This window comes from Oncorhynchus gorbuscha, linkage group LG25, assembly GCF_021184085.1.
Source record: "Oncorhynchus gorbuscha isolate QuinsamMale2020 ecotype Even-year linkage group LG25, OgorEven_v1.0, whole genome shotgun sequence".
NCBI lineage: Eukaryota > Metazoa > Chordata > Actinopteri > Salmoniformes > Salmonidae > Oncorhynchus > Oncorhynchus gorbuscha.
In genome coordinates, this window is record NC_060197.1 from 35,379,392 (window position 1) to 35,394,177 (window position 14,786).

A 14,786-nucleotide genomic window follows, 5' to 3' on the forward strand; every position below is an offset into this window, starting at 1 on the left:
ATGCAGTCACTGGTGATATTTAATTATGTAGCTGTAGAGATGCAGTCACCGGTGATATTTCAGTATGTAGCTGTAGAGATGCAGTCACCGGTGATATTTCAGTATGTAGCTGTAGAGATGCAGTCACCGGTGATATTTCAGTATGTAGCTGTAGAGATGCAGTCACCGGTTATATTTCAGTATGTAGCTGTAGAGATGCAGTCACCGATGATATTTCAGTATGTAGCTGTAGAGATGCAGTCACCGGTGATATTTCAGTATGTAGCTGTAGAGATGCAGTCACCGGTGATATTTCAGTATGTAGCTGTAGAGATGCAGTCACCGGTGATATTTCAGTATGTAGCTGTAGAGATGCAGTCACCGGTTATATTTCAGTATGTAGCTGTAGAGATGCAGTCACCGGTGATATTTCAGTATGTAGCTGTAGAGATGCAGTCACCGGTGATATTTCAGTATGTAGCTGTAGAGATGCAGTCACTGGTGATATTTAATTATGTAGCTGTAGAGATGCAGTCACCGGTGATATTTAATTATGTAGCTGTAGAGATGCAGTCACTGGTGATATTTAATTATGTAGCTGTAGAGATGCAGTCACCGGTGATATTTAATTATGTAGCTGTAGAGATGCAGTCACTGGTGATATTTAATTATGTAGCTGTAGAGATGCAGTCACCGGTTATATTTCAGTATGTAGCTATAGAGATGCAGTCACCGGTTATATTTCAGTATGTAGCTGTAAAGATGCAGTCACCGGTGATATTTCAGTATGTAGCTGTAGAGATGCAGTCACCGGTTATATTTCAGTATGTAGCTGTAAAGATGCAGTCACCGGTTATATTTCAGTATGTAGCTGTAGAGATGCAGTCACCGGTTATATTTCAGTATGTAGCTGTAAAGATGCAGTCACCGGTTATATTTCAGTATGTAGCTGTAGAGATGCAGTCACTGGTTATATTTCAGTATGTAGCTGTAGAGATGCAGTCACCGGTTATATTTCAGTATGTAGCTGTAGAGATGCAGTCACCGGTTATATTTCAGTATGTAGCTGAAGAGATGCAGTCACCGGTTATATTTCAAGATGCAGCTGTAGAAATCCAAGTGTTGTCAGCCGCCCAACGTCCCCAGTGTGCACTCTACACACAACCCCACCAACCCCCAAAACACCCACCTGCCCGCACCCCTCCCCCTTCCAAACAATTCCTATGCAAAAAATCTGTGAAGAAAAAAATAACTCCCATTCATGTCTTCTCCTTGGTTAACCCCTCGAGGGACCGTTCCTCCGCTATGCATTCCTGTGGGAACGTTCAGTGATCAGATGTCATTTGATATTATCTAAGGAAGCCTGCTAATCCCCATTCTGCCTGCATCTGTTTCGCTAATGTTCCCCGGCGACGTCTTCCCGTCCCTTCTACCCTTGCCACTGTGATTTGGCAGTGCCGGGAGACAGATGGCGAGCCCCCCTAGAGGAGTGCTGGCAGGCCTGGCACAGAGCGTGGGGAGGGGGGTGAGGGTGGTGTTGTTGGTGGTAGGAGAGCGTCTGGCACAGCCAGAATGTTCTCTCTGCTCGAAGCTTTGTCAAAGTAGAGCAACAGGCTGGGCTGGATGATGGAAAGGCAGTGTAGGGTTTTGGTGTGCTGGGGTGTATGCAGCACCCGAGTCTCTGATGTTAGTAGAAGAGTAAGGTAGAGACTTAACCATGCAGTCTGCTTAGAGTAGAGGCTTGGTGTTGGGAGAACAAATTAATATGATTTAGAAAAATGGAGTGGTGGCCTCTGTTTATATCCTCCTTTATAGACTAACGTGTGTGTGTGTGCGCACAAGTGCGTATGTTTTTTTAGTTTCTATTTGATTTAGGAAAATATTGTCTTTATCGTGGGTTAGGTAATTCGGCAGACACCTTCACATTTACGATACACAGAACAACTAGGAGGAAATCAGTCATTCACCTCAAGATGTACTGTGGAAAACCACCGTGTGGCTTTGTGTACAGGTGCACTCAGAGAGAAGGCTAATGTTATCGATCGTCCTAAGTGGGTTTTGAATATTCAGTGTGGTGCGTATATATGATTAAACCCTCGTAAGAGCTCTTCAGTCTGCCACAGCGGTGGGAGGATTGCTCACGAGGCACTTTTTCAAGATGCACTACCAAATGGATGTGCCGACTAAAGGTGTAAGTTTAGCTGGGTATTGGGCTGAGATGCCTCTTCTGGACTGTGGACGTGTGTGTGTGTATAACGCCTGGACGAGAGTGTGTGGTGGTTTTGAGTTCATGTGTGTGTGTCTTTCAGGGGTGTTGTGTGTGTGTGTGTCATTGTTGTAGGACGTTAGAGACAAGACAGCAGTCCTTGTTTAGCAACCCTGCCACAATCTCATCTAGCTACACTAAAGCTACCACGTCCATATGGGGATACTTGGACCTGAGTAGGACTGCTATAAAATACAGAAATGCCTCAACGAGCCTGCATGCAGAATAAGAATGAACACTGCATATTATCTAACAACATGCATGTATGTCACCTGTGGAACGCCTGGCCCCACCGGCTAATCATAGGAAACAACTCCCCTATACAGTAGCTGAACGACTGCCATTGACATGACTCACAATGTGTAAACTAACCTCTTCTCTGCTTCCAGGTCAGGTTAGAAACCTAGTATTACGTGTGATGGCATGCTTACTGTTCTTTAATCTCATCTGCTTTCCATAGATTTTAAACTGTAGAAGGATCTAATATCACTAATCATGACCGACGTGTCATATTTCTTTATGTTTAGATAAAAACAGCTGTAGGATAGTAGTTTGGCCTATTTTTTGGTTTGTTCCAGGCTCTCTGCTTTAGGATTTTCTTGCATGCATGATTTTGTTTTGTAGTGACCTTGTATAGTAACTGTGTGTGGTGATATCAACGTGAGCTGTGAGTTGTGCTGTTGGCTCCGTGTCTGACTGCTAGGTTTTAATTGACAGCTGAGGATATGTGACTGGACCATGAATCAAAACGGCAGGCATTATGGCCCCAGTGGCACTGAGGATACTTTGGGGATTGCTTGGCAAAGGTAACGTTTCCATTATTTCAAACATTCTCTCTATCACTTGTCTACAAACTATCTGATGAAACACACACCTATCACACACACTTTCGCACACACACACACACACACGCCCACACACGTAGAGACACACACAATATATTCATACTTTCAATAGAGTCTACAGATTGAGATTTTATTGACCCTGAAGTGATAAACATACAAAGTTCACCCCTCATCTCTCTGCATTCATTACCTCAGTTACCCTTCCCTTGCTACCACCACAAGGGGAATCTGGAATACCCATAAGGAATGTGAACAATCTGTTGAACGTTGCTCACTATTCCAGTGAGCTCTAACCCCCGAGGCATTTGTACTGTGTAACTAGTCGTTATAATCATCCATAGACTGCCAGAGTGAATGTCAACCAAGCAATAACAGTGCCAAATCAGATATTCAAGGTGTCATAATGAGATGTGTGTGACATCAAAGAGTGCTTTTCATAAAGTTTTACATACCTCCACCTTTAGCTGTTGTTCCTGGGAATATATGTGAGTTATGCTTTATATAATATACTGTATATTAATTACATATAATTACCTACATTTTTTTTTTGCTTAATTTGACATTTTAGGTAAGCACCTTTAAATTAAAAAACGTTTCATCTTTTTCTATTAATGTATTTCACTTTTTAGAAAAAATAAATACATTTGGAGAAGTGTGTTAGGTCATAAACACAGGAGGATTAACGTTACTGGTTAACTGTGTTACTGGACCTAATCAAGGGACACTCTGCTATCGTCTAGCATGCCTGTGTGTACTGCACTGTGTGACAGGATGCTGCAGACTTAATCGGCTGATTAGCTCTTTGGAATGGGGCCATGGCAGTTCCTAAGAAACAAAAAGATTTAGGGGAAACGATGTCTCTCTCTCTCTCTCTAGCTCACGCTCTCACACATTGCCCAAAAGAGTCCTCCCCGCTATAGGGAAGCATAGCATCGTTAACAAACACCACATTTTCACAGCCTCTCTCTCTTTCTTGCTCTATTTTTTCCCTCTCCTTCCCTCTCTCTCCAGCCCTCTCTCTCTCTCTCTCTCTCTCTCTCTCTCTCTCTCTCTCTCTCTCTCTCTCTCTCTCTCTCTCTCTCTCTCTCTCTCTCTCTCTCTCTCTCTCTCTCTCTCTCTCTCTCTCTCTCTCTCTCTCTCAGCCCTCTCTCTCTCCAGCCCTCTCTCTCTCTCTCTCTCTCTCTCTCTCTTTCTCTCTCTCTCCAGCCCTCTCTCTCTCTCTAGCCCCTCCCTCTCTCTCTCCAGCCCCCCCCTCTTTCTCTCTCTCTCTCCAGCCCTCTCTCTCTCTCTCTCTCTCTCTCTTTCTCTCTCTCTCCAGCCCCTCCCTCTCTCTCTCCAGCCCCCCTGTCTCTCTCTCTCTCTCTCTCTCTCTCTCTCTCTCTCTCTCTCTCTCTCTCTCTCTCTCTCTCTCTCTCTCTCTCTCTCTCTCTCTCTCTCTCTCTCTCTCTCTCCTTTCCCAGTGCAACACATATTTATCTTTCATTTCTGTTGAGCCTTAGGAAGGCCTTGGATTGGATTTGTGTCAGGGAAAGTAAAACACACATAAAACATCTGTTGGAGGCCTCTGCAGTGTGACAGCTCACACAAATAGTATGTATGTGTCCCACATGGCGCCCTATTTCCTATGTAGTGAACTATATAGGGAATATGGTGCCATCTGGGACACAGACTAGCTCCGTTACAAGCCATTTCTTTTACTCTATGACTGTTCTGTGCTTTTCTTCTGTTTGAGTTGAGTCTCAAACTGCGTGGAGGAGACAGAAAGCCCTTTGTATGGGTGTTCTGAGGTGCCAGTACATTACGGTCATATTTATATACCCTGAGTGTACAAAACATTAGGACCACCTTCCTAATATTGAGTTGCAACCCCTCTTGCCCTCAGAACAGCCTCAATTCGTTAGGGCGTGGACCCTACGAAGTGTCGAAAGTGTTCGTTCCACAGGGATGACTCCAATGCTTCCCACAGTTGTGTCAAGTTGGCTGGGTGTCCTTTGGGTGGTGGACCATTGTTGATACACACAGGAAACTGTTGAGCGTGAAATACCCAGAGTCTTGAGACACTCAAATTGGTGCGCCTGGCTCCTACTTCCATACCCTGTTCAAAGAAAATAAATATAATGTCTTACCCTCTGAATGTACACATATACACAATCCGTGTCTCACTTGTCTCAAGGCTTAAATATCCTTCTTTAACCTGTCTCCTCTCCTTCATCTACAGTGATGGAAGTGGATTTAACAGGTGACATCAATAAGGGATCATCGATTTCACCTGGATTCACCTGGTCAGTCTGTGTCATGGAAAGACCAGATGTTCATAATGTTTTGTACTGCTGCAGCGTAGTCAGAAAAAGGATATTTTTTGCTATCATCACTTGGATGTAATTGTGGCAGATACTGTAAAACCATTCTATGGAAAGACTTAACAATGCCAATGCATAAAACATGTCAATACAGGTCAACGTTTTATCTACAGTATATGAACATTTCTGCCTCTCCGGCTTTGTCCTTGATCCCCACTCCGTCTACTTAAAGAGACACGTCAAAGCTCTCTCTCGTTCTCTCGCTTTCTCACTCTCTCTTTCTGTCTCCCTCGCTTGGAAAAAATGTTAACTTCTATTTCAACAGGGCCTTGTCTGTCAGAGAAACTAGCCCAGTCAATCCATAAATCAATCAATCAACTGTATTTATAAAGCCGAACATAAACCCAGCTTATAACACCGAACAGCAAGCAATGCAGGTGTAGAAGCCTTTCCTGAAGGGTTTCTCCTTGTTTCTCCTTGTTCTGAAATGGTAGAACACAGCTGTATACCTAATAGGATAGAGGGAGAGATGGGGTGCGTGTATATGTGCTGTTCTCTTCAAACCTCCACCGGCCTACTCTGCCCTCTCTGAGGTTAAAGGGTTTCCTGAGAGCCCCTTCTCTAGGCCTCCTGATAGACCAGTGGAGGTAAGAGGAAATATATGCCTGAGCTACAAGGAGGCCTCTCTCTCTCTCCCTCTATCTCTCTCTGTCTCTCTCTCTCTCTCTCTCTCTTTGCTCTCTCTCTCTCTCTTCTCTCCCACTTCTCTCTCTTTGCCCACTCCCTCGCTTCTCTCTCTTCTCTCTCACTTCTCTCTCTCTCTCTTCGCCCTCTATCTCTTTCTCTCTCTCTGCTTAGACATGACTAACAGACACTCGACTTCTGGTCCTCCCTGATCGTACAGTCCAAGCCTTTAGGAGTGATGAGAGGTGCAGTAAAAGAATAACCCGTTTCTAGTCGGACTTGCTTAATTGATTTACGAGCACATCAGGATACCGCAATTCAGATTCCTTACAGTATACGTTTTTTACACGTTGCATTTGGAACATTACTATTTGTCTTTCAAACTTTTAATACAACTCAAAGTTAAGCAGGTATTTAAATCAATGTCTTCTGTCATGGAATTCCAAACTCATGAGTCTCCTATAACCGGGTTTCTGAGTGCAATTGAAGTGTGTTTTTTGATGGTTTCCATATTTTCAGTAAGATAGTTCATGAAATCATCAGTGCTGCCTCTTGAAAGATAAAGACTGCAAGAGAGGACAGCTCAGACAAGTTTATTGTCCTCTGTAGATTTTCCAGAAACAAAAGCATAACTAGCTGGGTGAGCTTGAGTGTCTGTACGATAGGAACCGAATTCAAACGTTGCCGAAGAGTGCCAGTGTAGATTGCTAACTGCAACTGTAGAACACTCGAGTTGATAGTAGGAACCTTGGCATTATATTGTCCCTGACCCTGAAATGATAGTTGATGCCATCTTTCATGTAATCTGCATTTTATTTGAACTTACTAACTAACCACACATTGCTTACTCCTCAGACTGAGTGATGTCTTGGTAATCTGAATCTCGGGGGTAGGTGAGGAATTCCGTATTCTTATCAGCAAAGTATTGACAATCTGAATAACCTGGTGCATCGCTCATGGACTGTACTGAGACATTGTGTATTGAGATTGTGTTGGTTGATTTTCTCTTGCTTACACTTGTCTTTCTTTGCACATGTTGAGTAATCTGAATCTCAGAGATACATTAAGCATTCCATAATAGCACTAGCAAAGGTTTGTTGATAGGATTGAGAAGTTGAATGGGCTGTTTAAATGATATTTCATTAAGATGATGTGGTATTATCCTTTGTCTGATGAACCACTATACACTAGGACCCAAATTCAAACACTCCGGGGCCTCCCGGGTGGCGCAGTGGTCTAGGGCACTGCTGTGCCACCACAGACTCTGGGTTCGCGCCCAGGTTCTGTCGCAGCCTGGAGATCTGTGGGGCGACCGACGCACACTTGTCCTAGCGTCATCTGGGTTAGGGAGGGTTTGGCCGGTAGGGACATCCATGCCGGTAGGGACATCCATGTCTCATCGCGCACTAGCGACTCCTGTGGCGGGCCGTGCGTAGTGCACACTGACAAGGTTGCTATGATATTTAATTAAGACGATGTGTGTTTGTATTATCCTTTGTCTGTATGTTTCCTCCGACACATTGGTGCGTCTGGCTTCCGGGTTGGATGCGCGCTGTGTTAACCAAGTGTGGCTTGGTTGGGTTGTGTTTCGGAGGACGCATGGCTTTCGACCTTCATCTCTCCCGAACCCGTACAGGAGTTGTAGCGATGAGACAAGATAGTAACTACTAACAATTGGATACCACGAAATTGGGGAGAAAAGGGAGTAAAAAAAATACAAATAAAAAATACATTCAAACTGCCATTCGGCAGGAAATGGGTCAGCAATCCATTAAGATGCCATTAGATAATCTAATTTGGTTGGCTTAATCCTTGAAAGATGCCCGCTGGACGCTGGAGCTCCGCTTGTGAGAAGGAAAATTAGTGTGATTTGGGTTCGTGGAGCTCGAAGATGGGGCTAGAGGAGGCCATGGGGATAGATTACGCAGCAGGAATCCATGAGGAAAGTTGTTTCTCTCATTAGTGAGTGCCCTCATCTGAAGCCACCTGCAGGCCTGTGTAGGGGAAGTGAACTTGGGCTGCTTTGGCCTTTGTCCAAAGTAGTCAAACAAATAGGGAATACGGTACCATTTGAGATACAGCCTTGCACTTCAGTGAATGAAATCCCTAACTCAAGCAAAGACATCATCTTTTTTTGTAAACAATTAATAATTTGGTGAAATTCTATATGTGGTAATATGAGATTGACAGTGTGATGGACTGCATAGTGATCACTGTTTACCTTTACTGTGTCTATGCTGTCCTCACCTGAGAAGGCCTTTAGAGTAGGACACAGAGTGGGAGAGAAAGGGTGTGTGTGTGTGTGTGTGTGTGTGTGTGTGTGTGTGTGTGTGTGTGTGTGTGTGTGTGTGTGTGTGTGTGTGTGTGTGTGTGTGTGTGTGTGTGTGTGTGTGTGTGTGTGTGTGTGTGTGTGTGTGTGTGTGTGTGTGTGTGTGTGTGTGTGTGTGTGTGTATATTAAAGAGACGGGGGAAGGACAGAATGCTGCAGGGAACTAGCCTGCTCTGAGCTCTCTTTGTTCTGCAAGGTAGGAAAAACGTAATCTCTCATTTCCTGTCAGATGATTTTTGGCATGCCTGCGAGAGAGGGAGACAGAGAGAGTTAGGCAAATACAGGGAGGGAGAAAACAGAGAGGGAGAGAGAGAGGGTAAGGGGGCTGGTAGGAGGAGCGAGAATGATGAAGGGAGGTGGAGTCAAGGAGAAAGGAGTATGGAGGAGGAGAGAAAAGCCCTCTGGTGTTTTAACCATTTATAGGACTGGAACTGACTGAACTACAAGATTCCAATGTTTTCCTCTTTATCAAATTTAGTTGTCAAATGTTATTTCTTTATCTCTACCTTTCTTTCTCTCTTGTTTTATTTTCTATGATCCTCTTAGCAACTTATTGAATATGTGGTTCCCATTGTTTTTAGCTGAGGGTGTCCCAGGGTTTTGTATAAAATGCAGACCAGATCATTAGACACCATTCATGGACACAGACCCAGTCCTGTCAGATGGGACAGCCTCAGGGAAAATGAAGTCTGTGTTCCACCATATACGGTTCCCACTCCTCTCCTTTTCCCTCGTTAGGTAGTCTTCCTATCCCACTGACAACAGGAATCTACTCTCTTCTCCATATTTATTGAGGAAGCCTTACACCTGCATGGGGCAGTGGCGGGACTTGGTTAACTTACATAACCTTCAAACATACCCCCCGGGAAAATAAGATTCTATGTAGTGTCTACATATCAGGCCCTGTATATAGTGTTGGCCTATAATGCAGCAATTGTGCAAGACAAGACAGGTATTTCAGACGTAGCAGCTATGTGTGTGTGTGTGGGGTGGGGGGATAATTCATTCATTATTCGACATGTACGTATCATTGAGCCCCTTGAGAACAACAACACATTGTTTGTGTTTCGCAAGCAGGCTGCACTTTCGGTTTGCGCCTCCGGTGAACAATCGCTGTGTTGTGTTGCATTAGCGTGCATTGAATGGGGATGAGGAGGATTTGTAAAGACCCCGACCCCCTTCCGTAGCACCATTGATCAACATTGAGAGGGTCTGTCAATATGGGATTAGGTGTGATCCTCGCTTGACATCCTCCTCAGAGGAATCGGCGGAATACACTAGAAGCGCTTTGTCTGACTGTGTCCCGCTTCGAGCCATAGACTGATTAGACTAGACATAAGACCTTTACATCAAATCTCCCTGAATAAAGCAACATGATTGGATGAGAGGGATGAAACTATTGTGGGTGCCGTTTAAAATAAACAATTGTTCATAAAAACACTGCCATAGAATTTGATTTATGGATTCGTAGACATTTGATTGACGTTGCATAATGATTACACATCCTAACAAGACATACATGCTATATACACAGAGTTGTGTTTTCTGCCTAACAAAATAATTGGTTAATTTACTGTAGATTTGTGTTAACTGTTCGTGTTATAGTGATGTCGTGTTACAGTGTAATGTAATGCTGCAGAGTATTTCACGATTGCTTTCCAAAGTGTCCAAACGCTTCCATTGCTCAATGCAGGTGACTCAAAACCCTCTTCCGTTCTCTCCTTCTCTCTCTGTTGTGTTGAAACAGTCCTGGTACCTGGGCGAGCTTAGTTCCATTCCAAGTCACGAACGGGACTCCGATTCTGCCGACAAATGTCCACCAGAACTACAGCATAAACATCATTGGTGAACCCCCCCCCTCCTCCACACAGAGGCAGAGAACTGAAGACCGCTCAAGAAGTGTCGGCTACGGGGGAACTAACCAGCAAGCAGCACTTAAAACAATGGTGCTTACTCCCTCTCCCCCCCCCCCCCTTCCCCCCTCCCACAGACCCCTCCTCCTTCGGGACATTGGCCATGAAGACTCGAGTAGGTTTGGAGCAAAACTGATCCGGTCCACTCTAGCTAACCCTTCGCCATGCCAGTCAGTCATTGTGTGAAAAGAGCCTTTCTATTCAAAATACTGTGATGTATCCTGTACAAAAAAACTTAAGATGCCTTAATGTTTTGCATGACAACTCTTAGTCTAATAGTGGTGTTCTTCTTCATTTTGATGTTGGGAGTTTCTAACCTTGGTTACGAACAGGGGAAGTGGTGGTCTGAAACACACAAAGACTGGCTGGTAGTAGACATACCCGACTGTAAGTTATTCAACTTTGACCTTTACCCCTTCTATATCAAACTATTCACTGTGTAACCATAGGAACAAATTGTGAATTCAGAGTGTTTTTTCCCTTAGTTTTCAGTTTACTGTGATATATATTTTTTTTACTCATTATCCTGTTGATTCTGTACTGCTATTTACTTAAAAGTTAGTTATACTCTTAAGAGTTCTCCTAACTCTTACTATGGTAAAAAAAAGAAGACTAAACACTATTTTTAGGTTAGAGATTTGACCCCTTTTTTGAAAGAATTCGTATCTCCTCTAGAAAAAGTTTTTTTTTAAAGATTAAAAAAAAAAATCTTGAAAACTCGAAAGAGGCAAGTGCAATTGAATTTTTGAAGGGAAGCTATCAGTCTGTCAGCCCTAAGACTCTAAAGGAAAGGGGATAAATATACGTTTTTTGGTTTAAATACGTAAACGTGAAATGTTTAAAAAAACATTTGAGTTGATTTCAGTTGCATTTCTTTGTGTCTCAAAATGGAAAGACAAAAATACTAAACGTGAAATGCAGAGATGTGTTTGAAGGTGCGCATTAAGATACCTATGCAGAACTGAATATGAACAAGCCAGCACTTCTATTGAGCCCTACTCAGTCTCATGGGGAGCTTTTTATTTATTGTGGAAAAAATAACAAACAGAGAGTTTAAAAAATGAAACACACATAGTGTATAAAATGCCATTCGAAATCAATAACATATTCATTTGGCCATTAGCTTATGAAGCTTGTGTTTACAGTATGACTTGACGAAAAATCAAATGAATGCAGGCTGTTAAAGTCATTCACTAAAATGTATGTGTACGTCTCAAAATCGACACTTTTTGTGCAACCTCGAACCTGCAAGGTTGCAGTGGGTTGCACCTTTTGCCACTTGAACACTAAAAATCCCAGATACAACGGTGGCATTCCCTGAAATCTAGAATTGTGCAAGGCAGGTTTATTGACTTGACCTCTCTCCATGTCCAGATATGACAAATCTCTCCAATACTCTTCATTTGCACGATGACATATAGTCCACATTACGTGCCTTGCCTTTGAATATAAAGATATCACTACACTTGTTTTTTTGCGGCATTTATTACCATTATAGAAAATAAACTAAACAATTTATGATAATACTTTTTTTTGTACTCTGAATGAAAATTGTGACATTGTTGATTTTTTACTTTCATTTACTACTTTCTCTCACAGTTACGGTGCATATCAAGTATAGTTGCTGTTCTAAAGTCTATAATCACCAGCATTATTTTTCAGTGTTTTCGGTGGTTTTCGAATAACCTTTCATTTTTGTTTTATTTTTTATTTTTTATTTTTTTTTCCATCTTCCAGTTACTATTGAGGAGAGAAAATTATGCAATACCATGTTTTGCCTATGTAGGTAGTGCTTATAGATACGCCAATTATTAGAGGCTAGTTTGGAGATAGACAATATTGTAATGCATTTATTTTGTTGATATCGTTGCTGTTGTTTTCCTTTTTTAATTGACCAAAGTAGGGACTGCTTTCTATGCAGTGAATGACAAGGTCTTATTGTCGTGTATTGACAGATGGCGGGACATGTATCAATTTGTTTTTATTTCTTGGGGGAGGGAGGGGGCCATTTTTCTAAGCTTACTGTTCGCCTGTAAAGAATGCACCCGTTGGTCTCGTATGGCTGCAAAGTCACTGATCTGTCTACTGTGACAAACTTGACTCTTTGCATTCAACTGCCCACCTGGGGCGCTAGCATGTGACATCGACTAAGCTCATTTTCGCAGGAGAGACGGCTTGACTTGTGGGACCATCAAAAAAAAAAACACAAAAAAAATTCAGGAGAGGAACACGCTAACCTTAATCAGATCCACAATTGCAAACTGAAATCATACTGCAATGTAAAAAAAATAATAATAATAGCAGGAAACTATATAAGCATTAACCCTTAAACATAACATGGTGTCATTCTATTATCAGTCACTATATGCAATTCCCAAGTAGATGCCTTAAAAATACAGTATATATAAAGTGACCTGTTACACATGCGGTACAATCAACACACCGACAAATCCACGTGAAACCGGTCAAATCAGTCTAAAGAAAGTATTAATCAACATATATCTGTATAGACCCCGGGGATATCTCTACCCGCTATCGCTATAGGGAGCCTTGATTTTATCATGTAATAAGCTATGGACTACAGAGGAAGGACCTCTTGCTATTTTCATTGTACTGTGTAGTACCCGGAGAAGAACAACAATAGAGAACTTGCATACAGTAGCACATAGGTTATCGTCTTCCCCAAGTGTGTTACGTCAAGTCTATAACAAACAAAAAAATATATTACATATGTGAACAAAAACAAAATCTCAGGCGTTACAGGGCAAATTCCAATCACAACTCTCCCACCTTGTAATACAAAAAATGACTTTTATAACTCAAATAGACACTATCCACAACGATGTTACCTGTTGCACTCTATCCCAGCAATTGTGAACATTCTTACCGGCTTAATTCGAAGAAAGGTACTGTGCTGTATACGCAACACTCTTTGAGGGGCCAGAAAGTGTATAAAACCTCCTAAACTCAAGTCAAGCTTATTCTCTCCTCCTTCACCAAGACATTTATTCTGAATTTGGGAATGAAAAAAAAAAAAAAAAAAACCACCCCATTCTATGTGCACTGTTCTGCTTTTTTTGTGTAAAAAAAAACACAAGTGCTTTGCAGCCTCTGGCCATTGGAGACCCCACTGAAGGGCATTTTCCCTTAGTCACGTGTGATAGAAACGTGTCAGACTTGATGTTGATATTTTGGGTAGAAGATTGGGTGTATATAAAGGTGAATGCCGTGGTGGCGTCGATAGCAGTAGTTCTTTGGGGTTCAAATCTGCTTTTGGCAGCTTGCGAGTAATATGTGTGTGTGTGTGTGTGTGTGTGGGTGTGTGTGTGTGTGTGTGTGTGTGTGTGTGTGTGTGTGTGTGTGTGTGTGTGTGTGTGTGTGTGTGTGTGTGTGTGTGTGTGTGTGTGTGTGCGTGTGCGTGTGTGCGTGTGTGCGTGTGTGTGTGTGTGTGTGTGTGTGTGCGTGCGTGCATGCTTGTAAGAGAGAATGCACGAGGGATAGAGAGGGTGACACGACACATCAAGCGAAGATGAGGGTCTTTCTATAGAGATACCTGCCTTATAGACAGGAGTTTGTACACTGTAATCTTTTTCACACTTTTTATTTGACACCCTTGTTTGTGATTGTTTTCAAACATCTTGGGTATTATATAAGTCAATTCCATTTTAGGAGGAGGAAAAAACAAGGCTGGGCTTGATTTACTTTCCAGCTCTCCCCAAATAATCCAAAATTAAAGGATTTTATAACTTTTTAATATTCCTGTATTAAGGTAAAGTATCCTATACAGAACCATAAAATAAAAATAAACTTTCCATTTTGGAAACATTTCAGTAATATTTGAAATTCTTGTTTTTGTTAGTGTGGCCATAGTAGAATGTGTGATGTGATTATGTGGTTGTGAATCCATGTCAGAGAGAGAGAGAGGGGGGGGTGATTGGGTTCTACCATAGGGGAGATCTATCCATGTCAGAGAGAGGGGGGTGATTGGGTTCTACCATAGGGAGATCAATCCATGTCAGAGAGAGAGAAAGGGGGGGTGATTGGGTTCTACCATAGGGGAGATCTATCCATGTCAGAGAGAGAGGGGGGGTGATTGGGTTCTACCATAGGGGAGATCTATCCATGTCAGAGATAGAGAGGGGGGTGATTGGGTTCTACCATAGGGGAGATCTATCCATGTCAGAGAGAGAGGGGGGTGATTGGGTTCTACCATAGGGGAGATCTATCCATGTCAGAGAGAGAGAGGGGGGTGATTGGGTTCTACCATAGGGGAGATCTATCCATGTCAGAGAGAGAGAGAGAGAGGGGGGGGTGATTGGGTTCTACCATAGGGGAGATCTATCCATGTCAGTTCACAATAAAGGCACCTGGTTTGAGCCCACCACCAGTGAAATACCAGGGTAACATTTGAAGTGTCATCATAGATTGTTCTACTGTGTTAATATCAAGTGTGTTATGTCGATCCCACGA

At 42.7% G+C, this 14,786-nt stretch overlaps 1 protein-coding gene across 1 annotated transcript in view; it reads left to right on the forward strand.

Moving 5' to 3' along the window:
- The window catches only part of LOC124014550 (nuclear factor 1 B-type-like), a 104,419-nt gene extending 90,260 nt beyond the window's left edge, over positions 1–14,159 (forward strand). Inside the window, 2 exon segments of the mRNA XM_046329680.1 lie at positions 2,963–3,051; positions 10,151–14,159. Of these exon segments, the coding sequence (XP_046185636.1) occupies positions 2,963–3,051; positions 10,151–10,502 (441 nt within the window). The 3' untranslated portion in view covers positions 10,503–14,159.
- The last annotated feature ends 627 nt before the right edge of the window (positions 14,160–14,786 follow it).